Here is a 24,562-nt window from a genome sequence, read left to right as displayed (position 1 = left end):
CTGCCCTAGAGCTATTGGCTCAAATGTTCCCTACGGGGGCTGGTTTGGGGAATGTTCAAGGTGTTTATTGTGACAGGGGGTTGGGGGGTGGGATTGGGTCCTGTCTGACCAGGTTGGGGGTGGTTGGCTGTGAGTGGGGGGGAGCAACAATAGGGGGATGTTTGGGGCTTGGGGAAGGGGGTACACACGGCACGCTGAGCGGCATGTCTTCTGATTTATCTCTATGTGTTCGGACTAAGTTACCTTATGGCGGGGATGTTAGACCCTAGAGTTACGAATGGTGACAGTGGTTCTGCGGCTCTGAGAGCGCTGACGTGGAATGTTAGAGGGTTGAATGATTTTCGCAAACTGCGAAAAGTGCTGAATTATTTCTACAGGCATCACATCGATCTGGCCCTTATACAAGAAACACACCTCCCACTTACGGGTAAAATGCTTTCTGCGAAAGGCCTAGCGGGTAATAGTGTAGCGGCAGGCTTCACTACACACTCCAGAGGGGTGGTCACATGGGTAAACCCACGATCAAAATTGAAATTAACTTTACTGGAAGCTGACTCGGTAGGTCGTTATTTAATTGCTAGATGTGTCGGGGAAGGACACGAACTAGTGGTAGTTAATGTTTATGGCCCCAATTATGATAATCCTGAGTTCTACGCCACACTAGCCGCACTTTTGTAGGAAGCACATACACGCTAGAATGGTGTGGGGAGGTGACTTTAACTTCACATTTAACCCGAACATCGACCGCTCTTCGGGGCCGATGCGTCGCCCGGCAGCTGCGGCCTTACACATGCAAGCGGAACTGACTAGACTTGACCTGGTAGATGTCTGGAGACATGAACATCCTGGGAAAGGGGGATATACACACTAGTCTGCATTCCATGACATGCACACCAAAATTGACTACTGGCTAGCCTCGCAGTCGATGCTTACGGTGATTAAGGGGTGCGTGGTTTTACCACGCACACTTTCGGACCACTCCCCTCTTCTTTTGATACTGGATACTCCGGTCAAAAGAATCCCGCCGTTTACATGGCGGCTCCCACCCTACTCACTGTTAGATGAAGTGTTTAGGGGCGAATTGGCGGAGGACATAGATACCTTCTTTGACAATAACTTGGGTTCTGTTCAGAGCTTCCAAACGGTGTGGGACTCGTTCAAAGCATATATTCGTGGCATGGCTATGGCCAAGCACTCTAGTGTACTTAAGTCCATAAGACAAAGGCTAAAGGCTCTGGAGACGCAACTGTCGAAGCTTGAAGAGCAACATCGGATGTCCGCGGATTCCGACATTGTAGCTCGGATCCAAGTGTTGGTTTCGGAATACAATGGAGAAGCGGATAGGGAAGTGCAGCATATGGGCAAGTATGCCACGGCCCGCACATATGGAGAAGGTGAGCGCCCGGGCTCATTACTAGCGAGGATACTTCGTAACAACAGGAGGCCTCTGGTAATTGACGAACTTGTCACCTCCGCGGGAGCAGTGGTTACTGGAGAGAGAGAGAGATTATCGATGAATTCAGGGATTACTATGCAGGGCTTTATAAATCACAGTCCTCTCAGATGGAAGAGGAAATTGAGGACTACCTCAGTCATATTAAAATGCCCTTTTTGTCCAACTCTCAGAGGGAATTTCTGATGCTGCCCATACAAAAGGATGAGATTCTGGAGGCACTGGAGGGAATGAGATCTGGCAGTGCCCCTGGGGCTGATGGGCTGACGGTGGCCTTTTACAAGGCTTTTAAGGATAAGCTCCTTACGCATCTGATGACTCTTTTTGATGATATATGCCAGGAAGGTAGCATGCCAGGTACTATGAGAGAGGCTCTGCTCGTTGCCATATTAAAACCCAGGAAACCCCCTAACTTGTGCGGATCCTACAGACCGCTCTCCCTGAATAATGTGGACACCAAGTTGTACGCCAAGGTCCTAGCTACGTGCTGGCGTTGCTGGTACCGGAGCTGTTGGCTCCGGAACAGGCGGGGTTTATTCCGACCAGAAACCTCACATACAATATCCGAACAGCACTGGGAACCATGCAGCATGTGCGCCCAGAGCGCAAAGCCTTAGCTCTTTTTCTGGACATGGAAAAGGCGTTCGACTCCGTGGAGTGGCCCTTTATGGTGAGGGTATTGAGGAAATTCGGATTGGGAGAACCTTTTTTGCAGATGCTTGGAGCATTGTATTACAGACCCACGGCCAGGCTGAGAATAGGAGATCAGGTTACGGAGGCCTTCGAAGTTAGCAGGGGAACCAGGCAAGGCTGTCCCCTTTCTTCCCTACTATATGCTCTAGTAGCGGAACCCTTGGCGTGTGCGATAAGAGAATATCATAGATTCGAGGGTATTAACTTTCCCACTTATATGATTGGTATTTCAACATACGCAGATGATACGCTGCTATATGTCCGGGACCCGGAGGAGAATCTATCTTCTATATTGAGAGAGGTGGTTAAATTCGGGGCCCTGTCTGGCCTTAAGGTGAACTGGAACAAGTCTGTACTGTTCCCGTTGACGCCGGTTGCTTTGCCGTTTCACATGGAATACCCACTGCAGTGGACGACTGACTCAATCAGATACTTAGGGTTTCGGCTCCACACGGATCCGCAGGTGCTACTCAGGGAAAACTACGGAGTGGCATACGCCAAACTAGTTGAGGACGTGGATGTCGGCTCCCCCTGTCCTTGCTGGGCAGAATAGCCATCATAAAAATGGTGGTTCTGCCAAGATTCTTGTTCCTATTCAATAACAGCCCAATAGTACTGTCCAAGGCCTTTTTCAAACAGTTGACCCAAACCCTTATTAAGCTGGCATGGTGAGGTAAACAACCTAGAGTTCAGTGGAAGGTGTTAACGCTGCCGTATGAGATGGGGGGACTGGAAGCCCCGGACTTGGAAAGATATTACAGGGTAGCGCAGGCGGCTCATCTACACACGTGGATTCATGCCAACTCGGATGTTCCGCATGTGATTTTAGAGCGATTGTTTGCAGACCCTATCCCCTTGCCGGCAACTGTCTTCCAGACGGTTGATCGTAGCGTAGGTAGATTGGACTCTCTAAAGGCCACGAATCATGCTTGGCATGCGTTGATGAGAGTACAGGACTGTGTACTACTGTATTCCCCGCTGATGCAGATGGAGTGGGCGGTTTGGCTCCCCCCACTGAGAGAGAAAGGAGTGCTACAGGCATTAGGCGCTCTGGGCATCACTAGGATGGAGGATCTGTTCCAGGATGGGGTAGTGAAGACATGGGATCAGATCGGCTCGGCACGACCTGAGTCCGCGCTTCTACAACGCTTTCAATTTCATAGAGTGCGCAGTGCGCTGTCAGACTTGTTGGGACCGGGCATGGCAGAGCCTCCGGAAATCCCGGAACTTACCTATGTCATTAAAACGGTGGCCCCGTCCAAACTGGTTACGACTCTTAAGAAAATTGGGGATCAACACAAGGCGCACCAATACTCCAAAGCGAGGCTAGACTGGCAGAGTGACCTCCAAATGTCTATCACTGATGAGATGTGGAAATACTGTTGTGCTAGCACTAAGAAGGTGTCGCTAAACGGTCGACACAGATTGGTGCACTTTAAGTACTTGCAGCGTGTCTATTATACCCCTGAGAGATTGCGTAGGTATGGGCATCGCCAAACGGCGGAGTATGAGCGCTGTCACTACCTAGTGGCGGACTTCATACATATGGCCTGGTACTGCCCGGGAATTGCTAAGTTTTGGACGGAGGTGTTTCAGGAACTGAGCCAGATTCTGGAAACAGAGATACAGCCCAGTCCATCACTGGCGCTACTGGGGTATTCCAAGCCGCTCCCACCAGCATTGAGACGTCTGACTGATATGGCGCTGTTAATAGCTAGGCGAGTTGTGGCGACATGTTGGATGAGGGGGCCACTTCCCACTAAGAAACGATGGGCCAGGGATATGCTGTATTGCAGCACACAGGCGGAAACGTATAGTGAATTGCTGCCTCCGAAAAGTCGCCCCAAGAACTTCTGGGGGTTATACAGAACGTATTTGACTGCCGGGGTCACCGAGGCAACTGACCAGGGGGAGGCACAGAGTGAGGAACTCAATAAGCACACTTTGGCCGAGGGGGACACGGGGCAAGATTAGGGCTCTAGGGGCGCACGATTGTGAGGGATTCTGGGGCGTCAGTTGGGAAGGATGCACACATGTAGAGAGTGCGGTAAGGTACACTTCAGATCTCACTGTCACATTATAGCAGGGATCACTTGGAGGGTGTCTGAGTAACCCAAGGTTGTATACGGACTGAATGTTGGGGGAGGTTATCCCTGGTTGCTACTAGAAAGAAGGACTGAGGACACGTGTACATGTAGATGGGCGGGAGGATGTGATGGCTAGCGTGACGTGGGTGGGGTGGGTGGTTGGGGTTAGTAATAAGATTGGAACGTACAGGGAATAAGCCAGGTTTACAGTCGCAGGTGGATAGTTTTATACTTATAAATCATAACCGTATGGCGAAAACATAGACTGGGGACTAGTGAAGCCTCCAACCGAAGTTGCGAACAAGATTGGGTAACCATATATATGATGTTTTATTGAGACGCCGCCGGTCCTCCGGGATGTCGGCTAAATGGCTGTGTAAGAGGTAACTTAACTGCCCGGCTAGACGGCAGAGTCCTCCCACTGCTATGTGGATAGTAGGCTGGATAATCTGTATAATCCCTATAAATAAATAAAGGTTTTTGAAAAGGTAAAAAAAAAAAAAAAATACGCCCTGAGCAATAACGAAAACTGAATAAATGTAAAACGTTTTTTTCAGAGGTATCATGCTGGGATACGTTCTGAGAAACCCCCATTTCTTGTCAAGGTAGGTGCAATTAAGGTCTAATTCCCATCGGGTTCGTAATGGGCGCAGGGAGGTATGTAAATGCACCTGTAGCCGCTAGTATAGCCACTTGACCAGAAACCTACCCATGCACATTTCATCTACAGACTGAAGAAGTGTATGAGTAACACATTCTATACCCGTTGTAGACCAATGTACGCGTATACAGCACACAATGCTTCAGATCCTGATGCGTTAACAGCTCACCTTTACCACACAAGTAGTAGAGATTCCTGCCCTTCCTGTGGTGAGAGGCTAACATGCTGAGGGTGCCCGCTGGAGTAGGCAGGCCACACAGTGGAATGTTTGGTTTGTAACATGTAGGGGCGCAGGAAGGGACCCGTCAAAGGCAGTAGCAATTATTGCAGTTTGCCTGAACGCAGCATGCACTGTGAGTAGCCAATCTCCTGTAGGTGTATTCTGGCAAACCAGGAAGATAGCCTTTGTAGATGGGCAGTGCAGCAGTAGGATTTAAAGTCTGGTGCACCCAATCCACCCTCCTCCATTGGTAGTTGAAATTTAAGAAGACTCACGGGGCAACACCCTGAGCCCCCAAGAAAATTAAGTAGTAAGGAGTCCAGGGGCTTGAAAACCAATCCAGGGACCACAATGGGTAAGCTCACAAACTGGTACAATAACTTAGGGAGCATCAACATTTTAGAAAGTGGCAAGCCGCCTGCCACTGATAAGGGCAATGTCACCCAAAGTTGCACTTGTGCTCGTAACGACGAGATGGCCCTAATCAGGTTGCCGTCCAATAAATCAGTGGGTGTCCTATAAATCTGTATGCCCAGATAACGCAAGGCGTGATGGCCCACATGTATGGTTGCGTGCTCAATTGGATCATTACCTGGGGTACAGTGCAGCGGAAGGAAAATGCATGTGATTTAGTGTGACTGACCTGTAAGCTAGAGATATCCCCAAATGGTGGGAAGAGGTGTTAGGTTTGCGCTTAGATCACGAGCGTTAACTATCATGACGTCTCCATACAGGGAAACTGTGTGGAACTGAGGCCTCTTTAGTATATTCCAAGTAGCTGATTCCTGTCTTAGTTTCTGTGCTAGGGGTTCCATCGCTAGTACAAACGAAAGGGGGGATAATGGATTCCACAGGAAATTGGATACGGTGTTGATATGTGTGTATGGCCCTCGCTGTGGGATAAGCATAAAGGAGCTGGACCCAATTAATGTAGGCAGAAGAATGTTGAATCAGCGCAATGCTAGGAACATGTAACCAGGAAATCAAAGGCCTGTTGGAGGTCTAAAGACAGACAGCCTGCATTAGGATAGAGGTCATGGGTTAACTCCATGACCTGATAAAATCACCGTTTATTAAGGGAGGGATCCAAACTAGTCAAAATGAATCAGAATTTTACAATCTGAGGTCAGAAGAGAAAGCGGTATGTATGAGGAGAGGTTGTCTGGTGTTCGACCTGGCTTAAGTAAAGAATTGACCAGGGCCTGGCTGGTAGTAGGCGGTAACGATCACAAAACCAAACGAGGCCTTGTATAGTTTCTCCAGCCGGGGGACTAAACAGGAGGCAAATGTAGAGTAAAACTCGATGGGTAGCCTGTCAATCCTGGGGCTTTATTATGTGCCATGTCTTTAATGGCCTGTCGCAGTTCATCAGGTAACAAAGGGGCTTCCAGTGACACATGCAACGCTATAGAAACCTGTGGTAGTTGCAAGTTGAGCAGAAACACTCATGCCTGCAGTGGTGTGAGAAGGTCAAGCTGCATACAACTCTGTGTAGTAGGCCCGGAAGCCTTTTTTCTAACTGTGTTTTACAACAGACACCATCAGGAGCCTATAGGGATATTATTGGGGTGGGGATAATGTCAGTCGTATCATATGGGCCAGTAAGGAACCTGCTTGAACTCCCTCAGTGTGTAACTTCTTGAGGTATGTTTTATGGTCTAGAATTCTCAGACGCTACAGGAGTTCAGCATATTGCATCCTAGCTTTTTGCAAGTCATCAAGGTGTGCAGGGTCATGGACTACCTTCTGGTCAAGTAGCCCTAAGCGTGCCTCTATGTGTTACAAATCTCGAAGTACCAACTGTCTGGCACCCGTCGCTATAGGTGTTAATGGCAGTAGCCAGTGTGTCCCTAAATACTGCATCTTCAAGGAACAGGGGCTGCATGCGCCAAGTGGGAATGTGTGCTGAGACCCTGCCCCACTCCAACATCATTTTGAGCAGATTATGATCCGAGAGTTTTTTGCCTAAATAAGTTGCCTGTTTGAATTTCTCAACTATATGATACCATCTAGCATCCAGGGCTGCATTAAAGTCGCCCCCTATCAGCCAAGGGTGATAGGCCCAGACTGCCAGCAGTGAGAAAACATGTTGTAGAAAGACATCCTGTTCTGTATTCAGTGCATAGCACTGTGTAGTACCAACACCTCCCCGTCAAGGAGCCCCTGGACAAAGAAGTATTGCCCATTGGTGTCAGTTTTAGTGGGTTAGTCCTATAACGATACCCCAGAACATCGCCAGATGGCTGCCCCATGGGCAAGTGCAGAATTCAGAGTAGCAAACAATTGACCCCTCCATTTCATGTTCAACTTAAGGACTTCAGGACCTAAGATGTGAGTTTCTTGCAAACAAATATATTTGCCTTGCCGCGAGGAAGCTGAGCCAGGATCCCTAGGCGCTTTTGTATAGATCCCAGACCCCGAACACTCCACATCAGTATCTTGTAGTGTTGCGGAACAGATGGCAGGGAAGTACCTTACAATCACACGAAGAAGGGGGATCCCACTTCAAGCATATGGCTACATGATGGACCATGGAACAGCAGAAAGGAAAAAAAATAATTGCCCAATATCAGTTGCAGCGAAAAAAGATTGTTCGACCAAAACAAAACTTTCAACAAACCAGTAATAACAAAACAGAACATTGGGCAATCGCTTCAGGAGTAGGCCAACAGTCGCTAATGTCGAGAGTGAGAGTGTTGTGTACTATAAGTGTAGCCAACATGCACGGGTGCCCCCAGGAATCCAGTCCACAATCAATTCAGGACTATAAGCAGTAGCAGTGCATCAGGTGGGAACAATATGTGGAACACTAGGAAATATGTACATGCGGTGGGTGTGGTACCAAAAGTATGAGTTCCAACCTGTATATTTAGATACAACTTTTCGATGACATACTATGAGCAGCTGTAGAACGGGAGGAGACAACAGACCATTTCCCAGACTCAATCAAGGACAACCATTGTATATAATAGAATGAAAAAGGAGGGGAGAATTGGAGAAGGGAGGAAGGGAGGGAGGTAAGCAGAGGGGCAATAGGGAAGGGAAGGCATAAATCAGGACTTACCTGCTCTGGACATCAGATGCAGCTGTATAAGGAGTGGAGTACACCATTGGGAGGCATGTATTAAATCATATTGTCTGCAGTTTGAGGCATCACAGAGGGAAAGATAGCTGTGCTCATGTTTGAGTCCGAATTGAAGTCTGCACTGGGTGAGGAGCTTGAGGGGGGTTGATGTCGCTGGGATCCAAAAGAGGACATTGTGGCCAGAACCACTTGTCTGCCCTCCAGGGCCTGTTGGGGGGGATGGTGGCTGCCCCAGAAGAAGTACATTCAGTGGGTCGACTGACACAACGTCGGGGTGGCCTCCACAGCAACAGCACTTCTGTTCCAATCAGCTCCAGACCGTGTCCAGATTATCGTAGAACTAAGAGCACTATTCATGGATAACTTTCAAGCATGCTGGGAACATCCACGCATATAAAAGACCTTCCACTTGCAGCTGTCATTTGGCCGCCATCTAGGATGCTCTACAGGCGTTGAACCTCCCAAGTGTAGTCCGGAAGAAGCAACACTGTGACACTGTCCATGAGGATGGGCGCTTCCTCCTTGGCCTTATGCAACAGGACATCACAACCCCTAAAATTAAGGATTCACACAACTATGGGGCGTGGCGGTGCACCGGGGGAAGCCACCAGGTCGGTACCCTGTGCACTCTCTCTACTGTGAATAGGGCTGAGAGTCCCTGTGGGGCTATCATCGTCTGGAGCCATTGTTCAATGAGCAGCACTGAGTGAGGCCCCTCCGTACACTCCAGCAGTTCGACAATATCTACATTATTCTGCTGACTGACTACTCCTCTTTCTTACTTCGCAGGTTGATAATGTTGCCGTTTAGATGAGAGAGTTTTGTCTTTCAGAGGTTTCGTAAATGACAGAGTAATATTTACACCTTGCGTTACTCTGGTGTAGATTATTTGATTTAGTCCGATTTTAACATCTGTGTTCTGTTTATATTTCCCTTCTGGTGTGGATTGGCTTTCTTGATTCATCTTATTTTGAGCTGATGTTGACCCAACAAGGTGCAGGAAACGTTCCTGATTTGATCTTGTTTTTTGGCTTTGGCCTTTCCGTTCTTGCCTTGTATTCCTTTTATTATCGTTTGTCTTTCGGGAGAGAGCCGGAAGGATGGACTGGTGTTGTTTGAATTTGACAGCCCTCATTAATTATGATTAAACAAGTGTGTTGCCGTGGATTCTTGGATTACAGTAGTGGATTTATCATCTGGTGGCCATGTATTCGAGCGTTGGGATGCCCTTTTAAGTTGTGCAAAAACAACAGTTGATGGACAGAATGCAGAACAATGTCATACATTCACCCCAGTACAGAGATCTGGGCCTAAATCCATCGTTTTTTGCTCACCATGCCATTCCAGTTTGAACCCAGCCATATGCAAATCAGCCTTGACCCTGTGCCTCATGGGAACAGTCCAGCCCGAACTGCCAAGCCAGGTCCTCCCTGGACTGGAACCAAGCATCCTAGGACCGGTTTCAGGGTTTCACCCCTCTTCAGCCAGGATAGCTTGATTCCAGTGGCATGGAGAGCACGGGACTCACGTCTGAGCATACCCGTCCCACTCGGGGTGACAAATGCAAAAACAACAGTTAATGGACAGAATGCAGAACAATGTCATACATTCACCCCAGTACAGAGATCTGGGCCTAAATCCATTGTTTTTTTACTCACCATGCCATTCCAGTTTGAACCCAGCCATATGCAAATCAGTCTTGACCCTGTGCCTCATGGGAACAGTCCAGCCCGAACTGCCAAGCCAGGTCCTCCCTGGACTGGAACCAAGCATCCTAGGACCGGTTTCTGGGTTTCACCCCTCTTCAGCCAGGATAGCTTGATTCCAGTGGCATGGAGAGCACGGGACTCACGTCTGAGCATACCCGTCCCACTCGGGGTGACAAATGCAAAAACAACAGTTGATGGACAGAATGCAGAACAATGTCATACATTCACCCCAGTACAGAGATCTGGGCCTAAAACCATCGTTTTTTTGCTCACCATGCCATTCCAGTTTGAACCCAGCCAAATGCAAATCAGTCTTGATCCTGTGCCTCATGGGAACAGTCCAGCCCGAACTGCCAAGCATCCTAGGACCGGTTTCGGGGTTTCACCCCTCTTCAGCCAGGATAGCTTGATTCCAGTGGCATGGAGAGCACGAGACTCACATCTGAGCATACCCGTCCCACTCGGGGTGACAAATGCAAAAACAACAGTTGATGGACAGAATGCAGAACAATGTCATACATTCACCCCAGTACAGAGATCTGGGCCTAAATCCATCATTTGTTTGCTCACCATGGCATTGGACTGGACTGGGACCAAGCATCCTAGGACCAGTTTCGGGGTTTCACCCCTTTTCAGCCAGGATAGCTTGATTCCAGTGGCATGGATTTAACCCAGATCTATTGACTGGGGGTGAATGTTTTGATTTGTTCTGCATTCCTTCCATCAATTGTGTGTCTTTTGCTTTCTCGCCCTAAGTGCGCCAGGTATGTTCAGACGTGAGTCCTGGGCTCACTGAGCCACTGGAATCAAGCTATCCTGGCTGAAGAGGGGTGAAACCCCGAAACCGGTCCTAGGATGCTTGTTTCCGGTCCAGGGAGGACCTGGCTTGACAGTTCGGGCTGGACTGTTCCCATGAGGCACAGGGTCAAGACTGATCTGTATATAGCCAGGTCTAAACTTGGGTGGCATGGTGAGCAACAGAATAATGGATTTAACCCAGATCTCTTGACTGGGGGTGAATGTTTTGATTTGTTCTGCATTCCGTCCATCAATTGTGTATCTTTTGTTTTTAAGTTGTGTGCACAAGTTGCTCAGGCATAGATGGAAGGAGAGCTTGTTTATCAACAACCGGGCCACATCCACAGCTTAGGTTGTTAGCTTGTGTGTGGTCCTGTATGTTTTGTAGAAAAGTGTTTAATGCACCTAGCTTTCCATCGATGGCAACCACGAAAACTACAGGGTGTTCAGTAAAGTTAGTTGTGTGTCCATTTTGTCAGATTGGTATTTGAGGGCCTCTATTAGGAGTTCCACTGTTTCTAACAAGCTTGTTCAAGCGCTTCCAGGGTCTGAGTTTTGAGCCCCACTTGGTGGTCCTCCTGTATCTGTAATTAAATTACATCCCTCTTGGATTTCCCCAACTTTCTGGTGTTCTTGGTGCCCCTCAGCTGTCGATTTTGCAGAAGAGTCATTATTACACTTAGCTTGGGAGCCCTGAGAGTAGGTTGCCAGGAGACCCTCTCCCTCTTCCTTGCCATGGTATAAAAGGTGTTCAGGGTCCTCTGACTCGAATCTTTGTGACCTCTCCGATTTGGTTAATAGTGATGGTGATGATGGTGATTTTTTATGTTCTATGTCCGAGCCGTTCGTTGATGGTGCAGATAGTGCAAATTTGGATTTTGTATCTTTCATGTCTTTCGCGGATTCATTCAGTGTGTTGTTAGACAGTGGGCTATCCAGCTCGCATATAGTTAATACCTCAGTTATAATGCAGTTACCACCTTTGTTTTTATCAGTATATCAGGTACACCTGATTCATGATCTCCTGACCCTTCAGGGGAGAATTTCCCTCACTTTCTTGGGCCCATGCTCTTGGATTGCCGCTACATCGGCCACCACCAGCTTGACCGGAATTTGGGGGCTCTGGGGCCAGAGTGTAGTTTGGCACTGTGGCGTCAATCCTGAGACAGCTAACCTGGATTTGTCCACCCCAGTGTTTGGGCTTTCCCTATTATTGTTTCTACCCTGTGAACGAGTTGGTTGTAGCAGCTGGAGGGGTGTCTGGAGACCCAGTACTGCTGTGGTGCTTGAGAGGAGTGTCGCCCGCATTTTAAAAAAAGCAAAATTTCATGTGGATCTTTGGCTGAAGGAGAGTCGGACGATGTTTTAGGGTCTTAGCTTTTTCCATTCTCGAAGAGGCATCGCTTGAGTCGGTTGTGTCAGAATTTATTTCAATTAAAGAGCAATCTCACTGTAGGCCTGGCCTGATTTTCGCCTGTTATTCGTCTGCAGAAACTTCTGATGTCTTGGGCTTTCTTTTACGCTTATTTGAATTGCTTTGGAGCGTTGGACCTCCTCGTGCATGGCCCAATCTCATGGTGAGCTGTAGCTATCCTATGTAATTTGAAGCTTGGTGTATCCTTAAGTGGTCCTATTCAGCTGTAACTGTCTCTACTTTCTTGCCTTCTTGCTTGATTTAACCTTTCCTGGTGGGGTGATGAACAAAGAACCTGTTATCCACCAGTGGCTACTGGAGACTGAGGCAGCGATGTATTTTCCAGGGACAGTTAGTAGTAGTTGTTAAGTAATTGAAAGAGAAGCCTTTTGTTCGTATGTTCATATGGCCAAGAAGCCAAAGCTAGGTTATGATGACGCTCGCAGGTCGTAAGGTTTTTTGGAGAGCAAAAAGACTAGTTTGGCACACTTGTAGCACCAATGAGGGGCTGTGAAGGGTGATGAACAGCCAGCGTCTCTCTATGTTGTGTTGTTGTTTTTATTTCAGGGGGCAATTTGAAAGAGTTGGAGCACTGGGGCGTTCCCCTGTCTCCTCCCTCACTTGGCTGCGGCTGTCTTTGTGACAGTGGGAAAAGAGGGAGAAAGTCTCTTGCCGCACTTTACCCTCCTCAAAAAATCCTGCTGCTTGGCGCTTAGCGCTTGACGCCTAATCTGTTGTTGGCAGTCACTCCCCCCAGACTCCTCTGTGGTGAACGGGGCCTCCTGGCAGTGCTGCACCCACACCTAGAAGGGCCACCTCCGCAGCCTCGCCAAGGGCACACACTTCGCGGCCACCAACTAATGATGGCTGTACTCGCTGTGCTTTTGTTGCACCACGCTTACCCTACCGTGTCGTAGGTGCTGCTGTTGCAAGCGGCAGGTCTGCAGGGGCGGCGGTTCTCCTTCATAGAGCAGGGTCTGCAGTGTGGCATTTTCTCACAGGTCTCCTTGTGGTGGTAGCCCCCCTCTCCTCATCACGCACCAGGCCGCACTCTCGTCCTAGGGCAGCCTCACTCGCTGTCTCGCTCCCCCTGCTCCGTACTCCGTGTTCCGTTCTCCTGCTCCGCTCGCCACGCCCACTAAGCTCCAAACATGACTAGCAGAGCTGAGACCTGAGCAGCGAGGTTGTGCGCGGGAAGGGAGGAGTCCTGGAGAGGTGCACGGGTTGCTCTAACCCCAGGCGGGACATCACATAATATACTATTGCAACTGTCCATCTTTTTTCCAGACTTTTCAGGTTAATAGAATTTAAACTAGGTTGCTTTTCAAGATTCAGATTTGTTTGGGTTAACAGGCTATCGTTCGACTAAAATACATACTTAAAAAGTTTTACATCCTTTATATGTCTTTGTAGATAAAGGAACCATCACATGGCGTGCAATTGAAAATATATGAAAATGAACAAGCTAAAGCTAATGCAGTATATTTGTACATTTAATTTTGCATCCTTAAAGCATTTGTTGGAATCAGTGTACCTTTCTGCAAGCTTTACTCATTCCTAGTATTTGGACTGGCAGGTCCATTAAACTACACACAGATTTTACCCAATTACTGTTTTAAATGATCAGTCTGTGATTAACAAATCTAATAAGATGGTCTGGATTGTCTAACAAATATAATTGCTATGTCCCAGATTTAGTATATATGTGCCCCGATTCTTCCAATAAAACTAAAAACACATAATACAGCCATAACACAAACCTGTTCTATCAGTGAGTAGTCCTCAATAAGTTTATCAAGATTAACTGAACAGCTTTTCTTCATGGCATTGTCAAGCTGATTAATGTTGTTCACTCTATCTGTATCTAAAGGGCATAGAAAAGAGTAAATAAACTCAATGATTTACTTAATAAATGGCTCAGCATTAAAAGAACAAAATAAATGAGAAGACTATATAGCAATTACAATTACTACCAGTAAAGTATCTAATTGAGCGCTATGTTTATATTTTAAATTGTTTTTAACGCAATAGGATTTTAGATGGGAGTTCACAACTGCAATACAAGCTACTCTCTGTACATGATTAGATCTATAATCAACTCAGCTTCCAACTTAATGTACCAGGAGGTTATGGCAATGCCTGAATTTGCACATCTTGAAGTCAGTTAAACATTTTCTGTCACAAGTAAAAAATATGGCATACTGGACAGAGAATTTCCTGATCTTCTGCTTGGGGAAAATGTTGGAAAAGTTGTTTCAACCTTTTACTTGTAAACAGCCATCTCTTTACATTAGCGTTTGTAAGTCTGTGGTCAAAGCATGTCACGTTGGTCCAGTATGCACAATGATGGTACCTTGACAAAAAGGGCAGCTGCGCAGGCATTTCCATGCATATGATACATCTCTTTACGAATTCTCCCAACTCATTGATACTGTTCAGCATTAGGCAGACACAACAGAGATCCTGCATCATCACAAGCCCTTCACAGTTCAAGATTAGTATTGAAAATTGTTAAAATGACAATACTCAACTAAATTTGGGCAGTGGTCATTTTGACTGTGAGCAGGAGAAAGACTGGCTATTTCATGATTTTACCAGTATTAAGGATAATGGTTCTTGTATAGATGCATCACAGTCAACCTCTTGTTTGTTCCACAGTGGAGGTTGAGGTTGCAGCGTCAGCCTTCTGGTTCACACTCACTATATCAAGGAGGATCTGTTTGTCGAGGGAGTCTTGAGCCCATGGAGGAAGGCACTAAATGTTTGGCTTTCTCCAGAGCACGGGGAGCCCTCAAAACAGCACAGTATTAAATAGTGCTTGGGCTCAACAGTGCAATCGACATCACATGTGGGCCGTTCATATCAAACCAAAATCACATAAGCAGAGGGTCAACACTGCTAGGGATTGTGAAACTTTGCATTGTGGGCCTCTATTTAACTTGCTAATTTGAAGAAAGATAGCGGGCTGCGATGATGAGGAAATAATACCAAACTTGAGATCCTCTGTTAAACAAACAGGGGCTCAAGGCCCTTTCAACTGGCCAGTGAATTGAGACAGCAATCCTATATTTGCATGCTGGGGGAGTGTAACCATCTCCAGCATGGTGAACGGGTGTGTCACTCTGTCCAAAGTGCGGAACTGCAAGTGAAATTAGTAGCCTGGATTTTATTTTGGCCCTAGCGTCAAGCTAATCTTGCATGTGTACAGAGGGATAAGCTTGTCCCTAACAATGTGATGTTCAGAACCTGTTCTGTAAGCTGGAGGGCTGCACCAAACATGCTCTCATATTAGCCAGTGAATTACTGCCCTGTCCAAGGATGTATCACCTAAAGTTTGGTGGCAGTGTACTGTGTTTTTAGATCTACAGACTGACAAGCCCATTTTTTCTGTGAGAATGCAATCTACTAACCCCTCCTATGTAAAATTCAGCATTGATGCGTAACCCAGAAACTTGAGCTGACATTCCATGTGCATGCCAAATGTGTGACTGTGCAGTGAGCGTGTGTCATATGCATGTGTTGTGTGAGTCCAAGTACTAGGGCCAGTGGGATCCATTTTGGATGCCCCTGGTTTAACATGGCACACAATGGGGGGTGTGGGCAGCTTCTCCAGACAGAGGAAATGTACTGCCTGTGTTCTTATTGCCTGAGGGTGCAGAAAGGACAACCTTTAGAAAAACTATCAGGTCCTCATTACCTCCTCGTCAGACCTCCCTGTCACAGTCATTAACGCCTGAGCAATAGCTCCTCCCACAGAACTTCCAAGCAAAAACCCCCTTAGACCCATTCCTACCCTTCAGGCCACTCCCACATCCTATGACTCATTATCCCTGACCCACTGCAGCACATCCTGTACCACCAAGCACAAAAAGCCGAACAGGGAGGGATGGAAAACAGGACTGTGACAGGGAGCTCTATGACTTGGAGTAATGAATAATACCAGTAAGTAACTGGCCATTACCTCCTCGTCAGACCTCCCCGTCACAGTCATTAATGCATAAGCAGATACCAAAGCAAGAATCGACTTCACCATAGAGCAGAAAATAGACAAGCAGAAAGTCACACCACCTGGGCAGAACGCAACACAGCGTCCCTAAAACCAGCAGACCCTGTCCCACCCACCACCAAACGATAATGGAACATAGACACCCACTGAAAACAAGCCCAGGAAGCAGCCACACCCCGAGTCAATCTATCTTGCACCGACTCAGGCACCAGCACCCCACTCGCCTCATACAGCACCCCCACAGCCGACCTCAGACTGAGAGTCGCACCAGAGGGATTCAAACCATGGCCTGCCAGTCCAAAGGTCACAAAAAGAGAATGCACCTTACGAAAATGTTTAGTACGAACCAAGTACACCCCAAGAGCTCATTTAACATCCAAACAATGCAGCCAGACCTCATCTTCCAAAAGAGGATCAGGACAGAACACTGGCAGAACCAGATCCTTCGAGCAGTGAAACGAGAAAGGTACCTTGGGAACAAAGGACGGATCAGGCCGGAAAATGACTTGATCCGGAAAAAACCTAAAGGGCTCAGAACAAAGCAAGGAGCTCAACTCCCCAACTCTCTGGGTCAAAATAATAGCGACAAGGAAAAACACCTTGATCGTCAGAAAACGCAGACACCTTCCCCAGAGGCTCAAAGGGAGCAGACTGTAAAGCCCTCAGCACCAACAGAAGATCCCATCCTGGAGTAAAGGACTCAACCACAGGCTTTTTAAGGAAATAACTCCTCAACAACCGGGACACAAAAGGAACAACAGGCTCATAGGCCGGACCCCGAAAGGCCCTTACCGCTGCTCACTGAGCCTGCAAGGACGACACAGCCAGACCCAAGTCGAAGCAATTCTTCAGGAAATCCCAGACATGCCTCCATAGCAGATCAGCCCCGATCCACACATCAACCCTGAAAAGAAACCCAATGCCGAGCATAGGACTTAAGAGTGGAAGGGCGCCGTAACCGATGGCTATACTGAGCCACCTCAGGAGAACACCCCATAGCCACTAGGTTCCTCCTCTCAACAGCCAGCCCGCCAGATGCAAGCGGATGAGGCAAGCCCAGGACAGAGGAAACAACAGGGGACAAGGAACCACTGGCAATAGCCAGCAAGGGCCCACCGCCAACCAAGGTCTCCAGTTCCAAGCAGGCGCCACCAGGATCACAGAAGCCCTGTCCAACTTGACCTTCAGCAGGACCCTCGGAATCAAGGCAATCGGAGGAAAGGAATACATCAAGTCCCCCTCCCACTAAAAGGACAGCGCATCCACCCTCCAAAACGAATCCAACTGAACCAGAGAGCAAAACCTCTCCCTCAAGGCATTTCAAAGGGCAGCAAACAGGTCCACCACAGGGTCCTCAAACCTCCCAATCAGCCCCCAAACACCTCCAGCGTCAAGCACATGTACAACAGGGAGGGAAACCACCTGCTCAAGCGATCTGCCTCCGAGTTCAAAACCTCCAGCAGATGCAACGTCTCAAAGAAAACAAGTTCAACTCTGCCCACCGGCAAATCTGCTGCACTAACAAGTTGAGGGAAGTCACCTTCGCACTCCCCTGGTGGTTGACATAACACACCACTACCGTGTTGTCCGTCCTCACCAGCACATCTCGCTGTAGGACCCAAAGAAGAAAATGTGCCAAGGACAACTGAACCGCCTTCAATTCCCTCCAATTCGAAGACATCCCAGCCTCCTGGACGGACCAAATCCCCTGAACAGACTCCTGGGCTAACACAGCCCCCCAACCAGTGCTTAATTTGTGCTGGTGCTTTCCGGTGCTTAGCACTGGCATTTATTTAACAGGGCCGGGGCTACAGCATTGTTCTCCCTCCTGCGATAGGCCCAGTAATTATAAAAAATAAATGTACCCAACTGTACTGCTTCGGTTCGGATGCTTGTCTGCCTGGTATGTCTAAAGAATGGCCCACCCAGGTCCAGGCATGATGACTGCATCACGTTAGTGATGTCAGTAATGCATGCCTGCCTAAGTATGTCACTCTCATTGGTTTATTATGGTGAAGGGCGGGCGGGCTGATAGGTGCCGTGACCTGGGATCGAGGCAGGCTGGGTCCTGGAAAGTTCAGGTCTGTAAAATCACGATTACACTGGATGTTTTATTTATTTATTGTGCATTGGGCATGCTGTATGGCCGCTGTGTTGTCTTCAGAGTGGACAGGGCGGGTGTGAGACTAGACTGTGTCATGCACAGTCAGTGTAAACTGCATGTGCATCGAGCCACAAGTGGTGAGATTGGCGAGCCGCGCCAAAGATTGTTTTCATCCGAGTGTTGCTGTGCTTTGTAACGGCCTGGTACACTTAGTTGGCAAGATCTTTCATGCCTGCTGCAGGGTTGAATGAGGGGGAGGATCGCTTGATGATGTCACAGTAACTCCGTGAATCCTCGAGTTCTCATCTTTCTGAACGCTTGCAGCACAGCACCCTTTTCCACTAACGCTGCAATCTATGCTAGAACTGGTCATGTTTTTATCAGAATTTCATTTCTGTTTCTGCTGCAGCCACTGCCCAATTCCCTTCAGGCGGCAACAGCGCAGCTCAAAGGAAATGGGTATAAGAATGTAGTTATTGTTGTCAATCCACCCAGGCGTTCCTGAAAATGAAGATAATATATCTAAAAAATTAAGGTACGACGAGAATGTTACTTCTTCCAACAACATGTAATACCCATTGTGAAATTTTTTACCATTTGCATACTTTTGAAGAAGGCTCCGAACGTCATAATTCTCCCCTGTATTTAATCTGAATGTGGCCACGACCTACCACTGATATGTAAAAGACAGTACATATTGTTTATTTTCAATGACTGGTGCATTGTAATGCCAAAGTTGTTTTCATTTGTGACTTTAAAAGGTGACAAAACTCAGTGTGTATATTATATCCCTAAGCATTTCAGTTGTCAATTTAATCAGTTTGACAGACGTGTATTCTAGCGCGGTTCCATGGTTGCAAGGAGCAGCTGTGTTTTTTACGTCCAGGTTACCTAAATGACAAAAGTCAGATAACCTCTTTGTTTAAGGTTTTGTGGCGGGTGTTATAAAGACTTGGGGGTAGGTAACAAGTTGCAGCTTCCGCCAGTACTAGCTTTGCAATCAGCATGTCTTTTTATATATATATTTTTTTTAAACGCATGTATTACAGAAAACTACAGGGTCAGGCCCCATGATGTCAAGTGATGTTGTGTACAAAGCCAGGAGTGTTTGAACATGTCAGACAAAACATTGAGCCTCCAAGCTGTGTTCAAATTGATACTCACATTTAATACTTATACAAATGATGGAAGAAGGCTCTAGTTTTAGTAAGGACAGATTAGAGACATCTTAAGGATTTTGGGGGCCACAGGCCGAACGTATTTTGTGGGCTCCTGTTCGGAACAGGTTTGAAGTTACGATCCAGTTTCAGTTCTTTTATGCCCTCCTCAGCCAGGTCACTGACAGCGCACAGGCCTACTTTCCGAATTCTAAAAGTGTTTTCATTTAATATTCAGGGATAGTGAGGCGTTTTCAATATTTTAATGCAGCAGCTAATATTATTGTAAATAATCTCAGCAAGCCTTTCCTGTTTTCAATATGTGAGGTCTTGTTTCGATCTAAAAGAAACTTTATGGATGTTGCATGATGTGTATGATCAAAGTGTCACAGGGCCAAGCACCGCGAGATTATCCCTCTGGTAAAGGTCTTGTGGTAAGACACACAAGTGGTAGAAGCTGACAAATGCCAGAGTGGTAAAGTTCCCAGTGAAAAAATTAAGTTCCGTTTGTGTGGTAAAGTGCCCGACGTGTGGCAAATGTCTGTGTGGTAAAGTAAGTCACTAGGTTAAGATGATCCTGCATTGTGATTGTGTGTTAAACGGCCGAGTACTGTGTATTAACAATGTTTTGTGTGATGCATGGTTCCTTCCATGTGGTTAATGTTCATGTGGATAAAAGGTCCCCGTTGTGTTGTAGGGTCCCACTTGGTAAAAGTGTGTTTCAAGCGTAGTAAAGTGTTACTTACTGTCCATCAGACAGACTGGTGTCGAAGCCCTACATGTGCCTCGAGGCACTGGGAACCCCTCTATCTGTGCCCTGGTATTACATCTTGCTTTTAGCAGTCCCAGTTGAGGATGTGAGTGGAGCCGATATATTAAGTGGGTGGAGTCAATGGGGAAAGGGGGTGGAGCCTGGAAAGTGGGTGTGGCCTCCCCCACAAATTTTAGCACCTGGACTTAATATTTTACAAATTAAGCACTGGACTGCCCCCAACCCAGCTCGCTGGCATCCGTAGTCAGCACCAACTGCTCCTGGGACACAAAGCAAGAGCCTTGCAAGAGGTTCTGATCCTCCAGCCACCAGGACAAATACCGCGACATTTCCACATCCCCCGGAATCAACTGTTCGTAATCCTAAGACCCCGGACACCAATGCCCCAGAACATGATTCACCAGAGGGTACAGGTGCAACCAGACCCAAGGAACAATCATCACTGTAGCAGACATCAACCCCTGAACCCTTAACCACTACCGAGCTTTGAAAGAAGGAGGGACCAACACCTTCCTCAACTATAGCACCAGGGTCAGTCTGCAAGGCTCCGACAGGAAAACCTTCCCCAGCCTCGTGTTGAAGACCCCCAGTAAAAAGCAGTTCCTGAGTGGGGCACAGATGGGATTTCTCCAAGTTCAGAATCCACCCTAACTTCTGCAGGAGCTGGCAGACATCCTGGGTATGTGATTGAGCCTTAAGGAAGGAAGAGGAAGAGATCAACCAGTCATCCAAGTAAGGAAACACCTAGATCCCCTGAGCAAGCAATAACCCACCCAAGGCGCTAACACCTTAGTAAACACCCTAGGCGAGGCAGAGAGACCAAAGGGCAATTCCTGGAATTGGTAATGATCGAGGCCCACACAAAACCTCTGAAAATGTGTGCATCCCTCATCGGTCCTTCAAAATGGTGTCTCTACAGAGTTCATTCTGCCACTCCCACTAGCTATCTGGTGCAGTCTCTTCTAAAGGACTGTCAGGGTATTTTGGAGCAGCTGTTACAAGAGGAGGATCCCTCTGAGTCTTTGACAATGATGGAGCAGCAGTCGTGTTTCCTGCCATAGAACTTTCAAGCAAAAACTCCCTTAGCCCCATTTCTACCCTCCAGGCCACTCCCACATCCTGTGGCTCATAACCCTGACCCACTGCAGCACATCCTGTACCACCAAGCACAAGAAGCCGAACAGGGAGGGAGGGATGGGAACCAGGACTGTGACGGGGAGGTCTACGACTCAGAGTAATGAATATTACGGGCAAGTAATCGGTCATTAGCAAATAACTTCTGATTAGTTCTTCTTGAGCCCTGCCATTCGATAGGAAAGGAATTGGCCTAGTCAGAACTTATTCCAAACAGTAGACCCAAATTTACTAACTTCTCTCTCTCTCAGCGCATATACAACACCCTGAACTCCCACCAGATACGGCCTACTCGCTCAAAATGTATTTTCTCCCAAAAAGTTATTAAGTGTGTGTTAGACTAACCTGCGAGTCATGGTTGCAAGTGACAAGTAGACAAGGTTCAGGGTTTGCGTCCTAAGTCACTCTGCATTGCGGTGAAGAGATCTTGTCTACCTTGTCAGTCATAATGTTGGATCTCACAGGATTTGGGGGCTTTCCATGAAAGCTTGTCAGTGCCTAAGACTTCGACTTCTAGTGAATGCTGTTATCAGCAGAGAAAAAGAGGCATTTCCTGGCGAGCATCAGTGAGCAGGAGGAGAGACTCAGTATTGGCAGCAGAGGAAGCTCTGCATCTATCTAGAAGGAGAAAAAGACTTATAATCTGGAATTTTAAAGGTGATATTATGAACGTTATGACCGTAATCATTGTTTCAGGGGAAATGATGATTGTGTGCATATTCTGGGAGTTTCTGGAAGGAACCATTTGTAAGCGGATATTGTAGAGAGTATTCTTTGGACAAAGACACGTGAGTGTCCTTTTTGGTAGAATTTTGAACTACTGGTTGTAGTGCTTGGCGCTGGGACAGAAAAACCTGTGAGTCTGTGAGGTGTGTAACTAAGATCACAGCTTGTAGCTGTGTGAATACTTTACAAGTCTGAGTACTCAATAAAGAGATTTTAGAAAAAGACTGCAAACCACAGGACTATAAAAGTGAGAGTTACTTGGTCGAGCTCTAATGTAAAACTTTCACAAGAATGCTTTCAACACTGGCAAATTTGCACTAAGTCTTTTTCGAAGCAAGCCAGGATCTAAGTCTTCTTGGAAGTATTGATCACACAAGTAATCAGAGTTTGGGTACAATAATTATGAAGAGCAGAATGTAGTTCAAATATGTTAATAATGTCTGTCTCTTCAAACCCAAACCTTCATCCATTACTAGAAGAGGATTTCCACCATCCTTAGTCACAGGAAAATGTAGACCAAATCCAAGTTAGGATCTTTTACATAATGTATAACTATTGGTAACTGAATCAAGAAGAATTTCGACTAAAGGCTTCCAATATCAACAGGATCTATTCTCTAGCTCCCCATCACCTAATCCCCTGCACCTCATTCAGTTGCAGCTTGGCTTTTGAAGTACATTTGAGGTGGCTGTTCCTGGGTGTGGGTCGGTATGAATTATCATGCTGCTTCCGAGTAAGTATCAGGGTATTCTTGACAGTGTGAACTTAAAAACTTCAACCAGGGTAATCCTCAAGAGTTGGTCATCGATGCCTAGAGCTCGGTCTGACCTCTGGGATTTTCATATTTTTTATTGATGCTCCTCATTAAGTTTATTCTTAGCGTTTCCATTTAAAGGCATCTGCACTAGTTTTATGTTTTACTTCAGTCACTTAATTTCTTTTCATTAATACTTGGTTTGAACCTTAAAGCACTTAATTTATTTTGAAATAGTGTTGTTTGGTTGGTTTATTGCACACACCATACATGTTTCACTGGAGAGAGCCTTGCTGCTCAAGTAAAGCACCAACGATGAGCCTTAGTGAAGGTGCTTTACCTTTGTGGTTCTTTCTGGTTAGCATGTGAAGGAGCTTAGAACTGGCTTACATACGAATGTAGACCCTCTTTTGCATACCCACACATCGCTTGCTTTCTTAAGAATTGAACCTCTCTTTCGCATATCCACACAATAATATTCCCTTTCATCTTTCAGGGGGAAAAAACACATATTACTAGTCTACTAAAAATTTAACTCTAATCTTCGGTTCCGGAGTACGGTGTTAGTCACCGCAAACAGCTTCAACACTTCATCAGGGGTAGCTAGTGCTATATAAAAACAATATACAATTACAAATTGCATTGCACTAGCATCAAAGAACTATTAGACTGTCTGTCAAGTAGATTTAGACACCAGGCAAATATTGTCTGTCGAAGTTTTGCGTTTTGAGGATGTGTTCATAAAGATGGGGATGTCGGGAAACCCACAGCATAGTGCAGCTTCAAATCAGCATCTGCAATCCAAATCGTAAAAGCCTTACGGGAAATAGTCAAATACCACAGTTGGTAAATTCTGAATTTAATCACGTTCACTGTTGGTGTGAACGTTCTCAGTAAAAAGTGAAATAACCTTTTGCATTCAACATTACATTACGAAAACGATTACATTCAAATTGGAGAACTGTTTATCAGTAAAACCTTTGTTTATTTGAAGTTGGGAAATAGTAAACTATGTTCGATACCTAATCCGCTAAATTATATAGTTCAGGTCCAGCCTGCGGGTGATGACTAACCTCCTCGTCAGCAGCAACTGAGGTAACCTTGCTGCCAAAGCTTCAAGGTGACTAATAATGTATGTGCTGATGCCCATCCCAGGCACCCTTAAACAGATACTGGCCCCTCAGTCACAACTATGCACAGCTCAAAGTGTGCAGTAAGCAGAGACGCGCTTGGAACACCCTGGCCAGCTACGCGAGATTTCTGTATATAATTGCACACGAATGGTGTGGTTAGGGGGCAGAATGAAGGGGCTGAGACCCTAAATCAAGAAAAAAGTGCAACCGAGACGCTGAGGGAAGCGTCAAGGCCCTGACAGAGGCAGAACGACGCAGATTAATATAATACCAATTGAGGAGACGGCGACCTTATTTCTGAGAAATCCGAAGCCTACAAGCCGGAACCAAAGTAAACAATCGTTTGTAACAAAAAAGGAAAGTTATGTGCTGAAAACAAGGCCGCTGGGACAATCCTAAAATGAACCGTACTGTAAAACAGATCGGACACGGCCACAGACGTCATGTTCCGAAGCGAAGGATTCGGAGCCCACACCGCTCTTGACGTCACTGGAAATGAAGGCAGCCAGACGCCCACAGGAGGGCAGGAAAGAGAAGAAAGACTAGTGTCTCCCGCTGTATTCCCAATGTCATCTTCAGACAGAGGCTCCCAAGGTGCAAAGCTAACCTAGCGCACAACAAGGTCAGCGTAGTTTAGAACAAATAGCAAGCGTAGT

The 24,562-nt window shown here is 46.8% G+C and overlaps 1 protein-coding gene across 1 annotated transcript in view; it reads right to left on the bottom strand.

Moving 5' to 3' along the window:
• Window positions 1-15,676, bottom strand: part of CCDC152 (coiled-coil domain containing 152) — a 604,024-nt gene extending 588,348 nt beyond the window's left edge. Inside the window, exons 1-2 of the mRNA XM_085638553.1 lie at window positions 15,658-15,676; window positions 13,881-13,984 (exon numbers count right to left, since the gene is read on the bottom strand). Of these exons, the coding sequence (XP_085494679.1) occupies window positions 13,881-13,984; window positions 15,658-15,676 (123 nt within the window). The remainder of the gene's footprint in view (window positions 1-13,880; window positions 13,985-15,657) is intronic.
• Window positions 15,677-24,562: the final 8,886 nt, after the last annotated feature.

Source organism: Triturus cristatus, chromosome 2_1 (assembly GCF_964204655.1).
Source record: "Triturus cristatus chromosome 2_1, aTriCri1.1, whole genome shotgun sequence".
Classification (NCBI taxonomy): domain Eukaryota; kingdom Metazoa; phylum Chordata; class Amphibia; order Caudata; family Salamandridae; genus Triturus; species Triturus cristatus.
The sequence above is the reverse complement of the archived record's forward strand: the minus strand, read 5'-3'. Positions and strand labels throughout refer to the sequence as shown.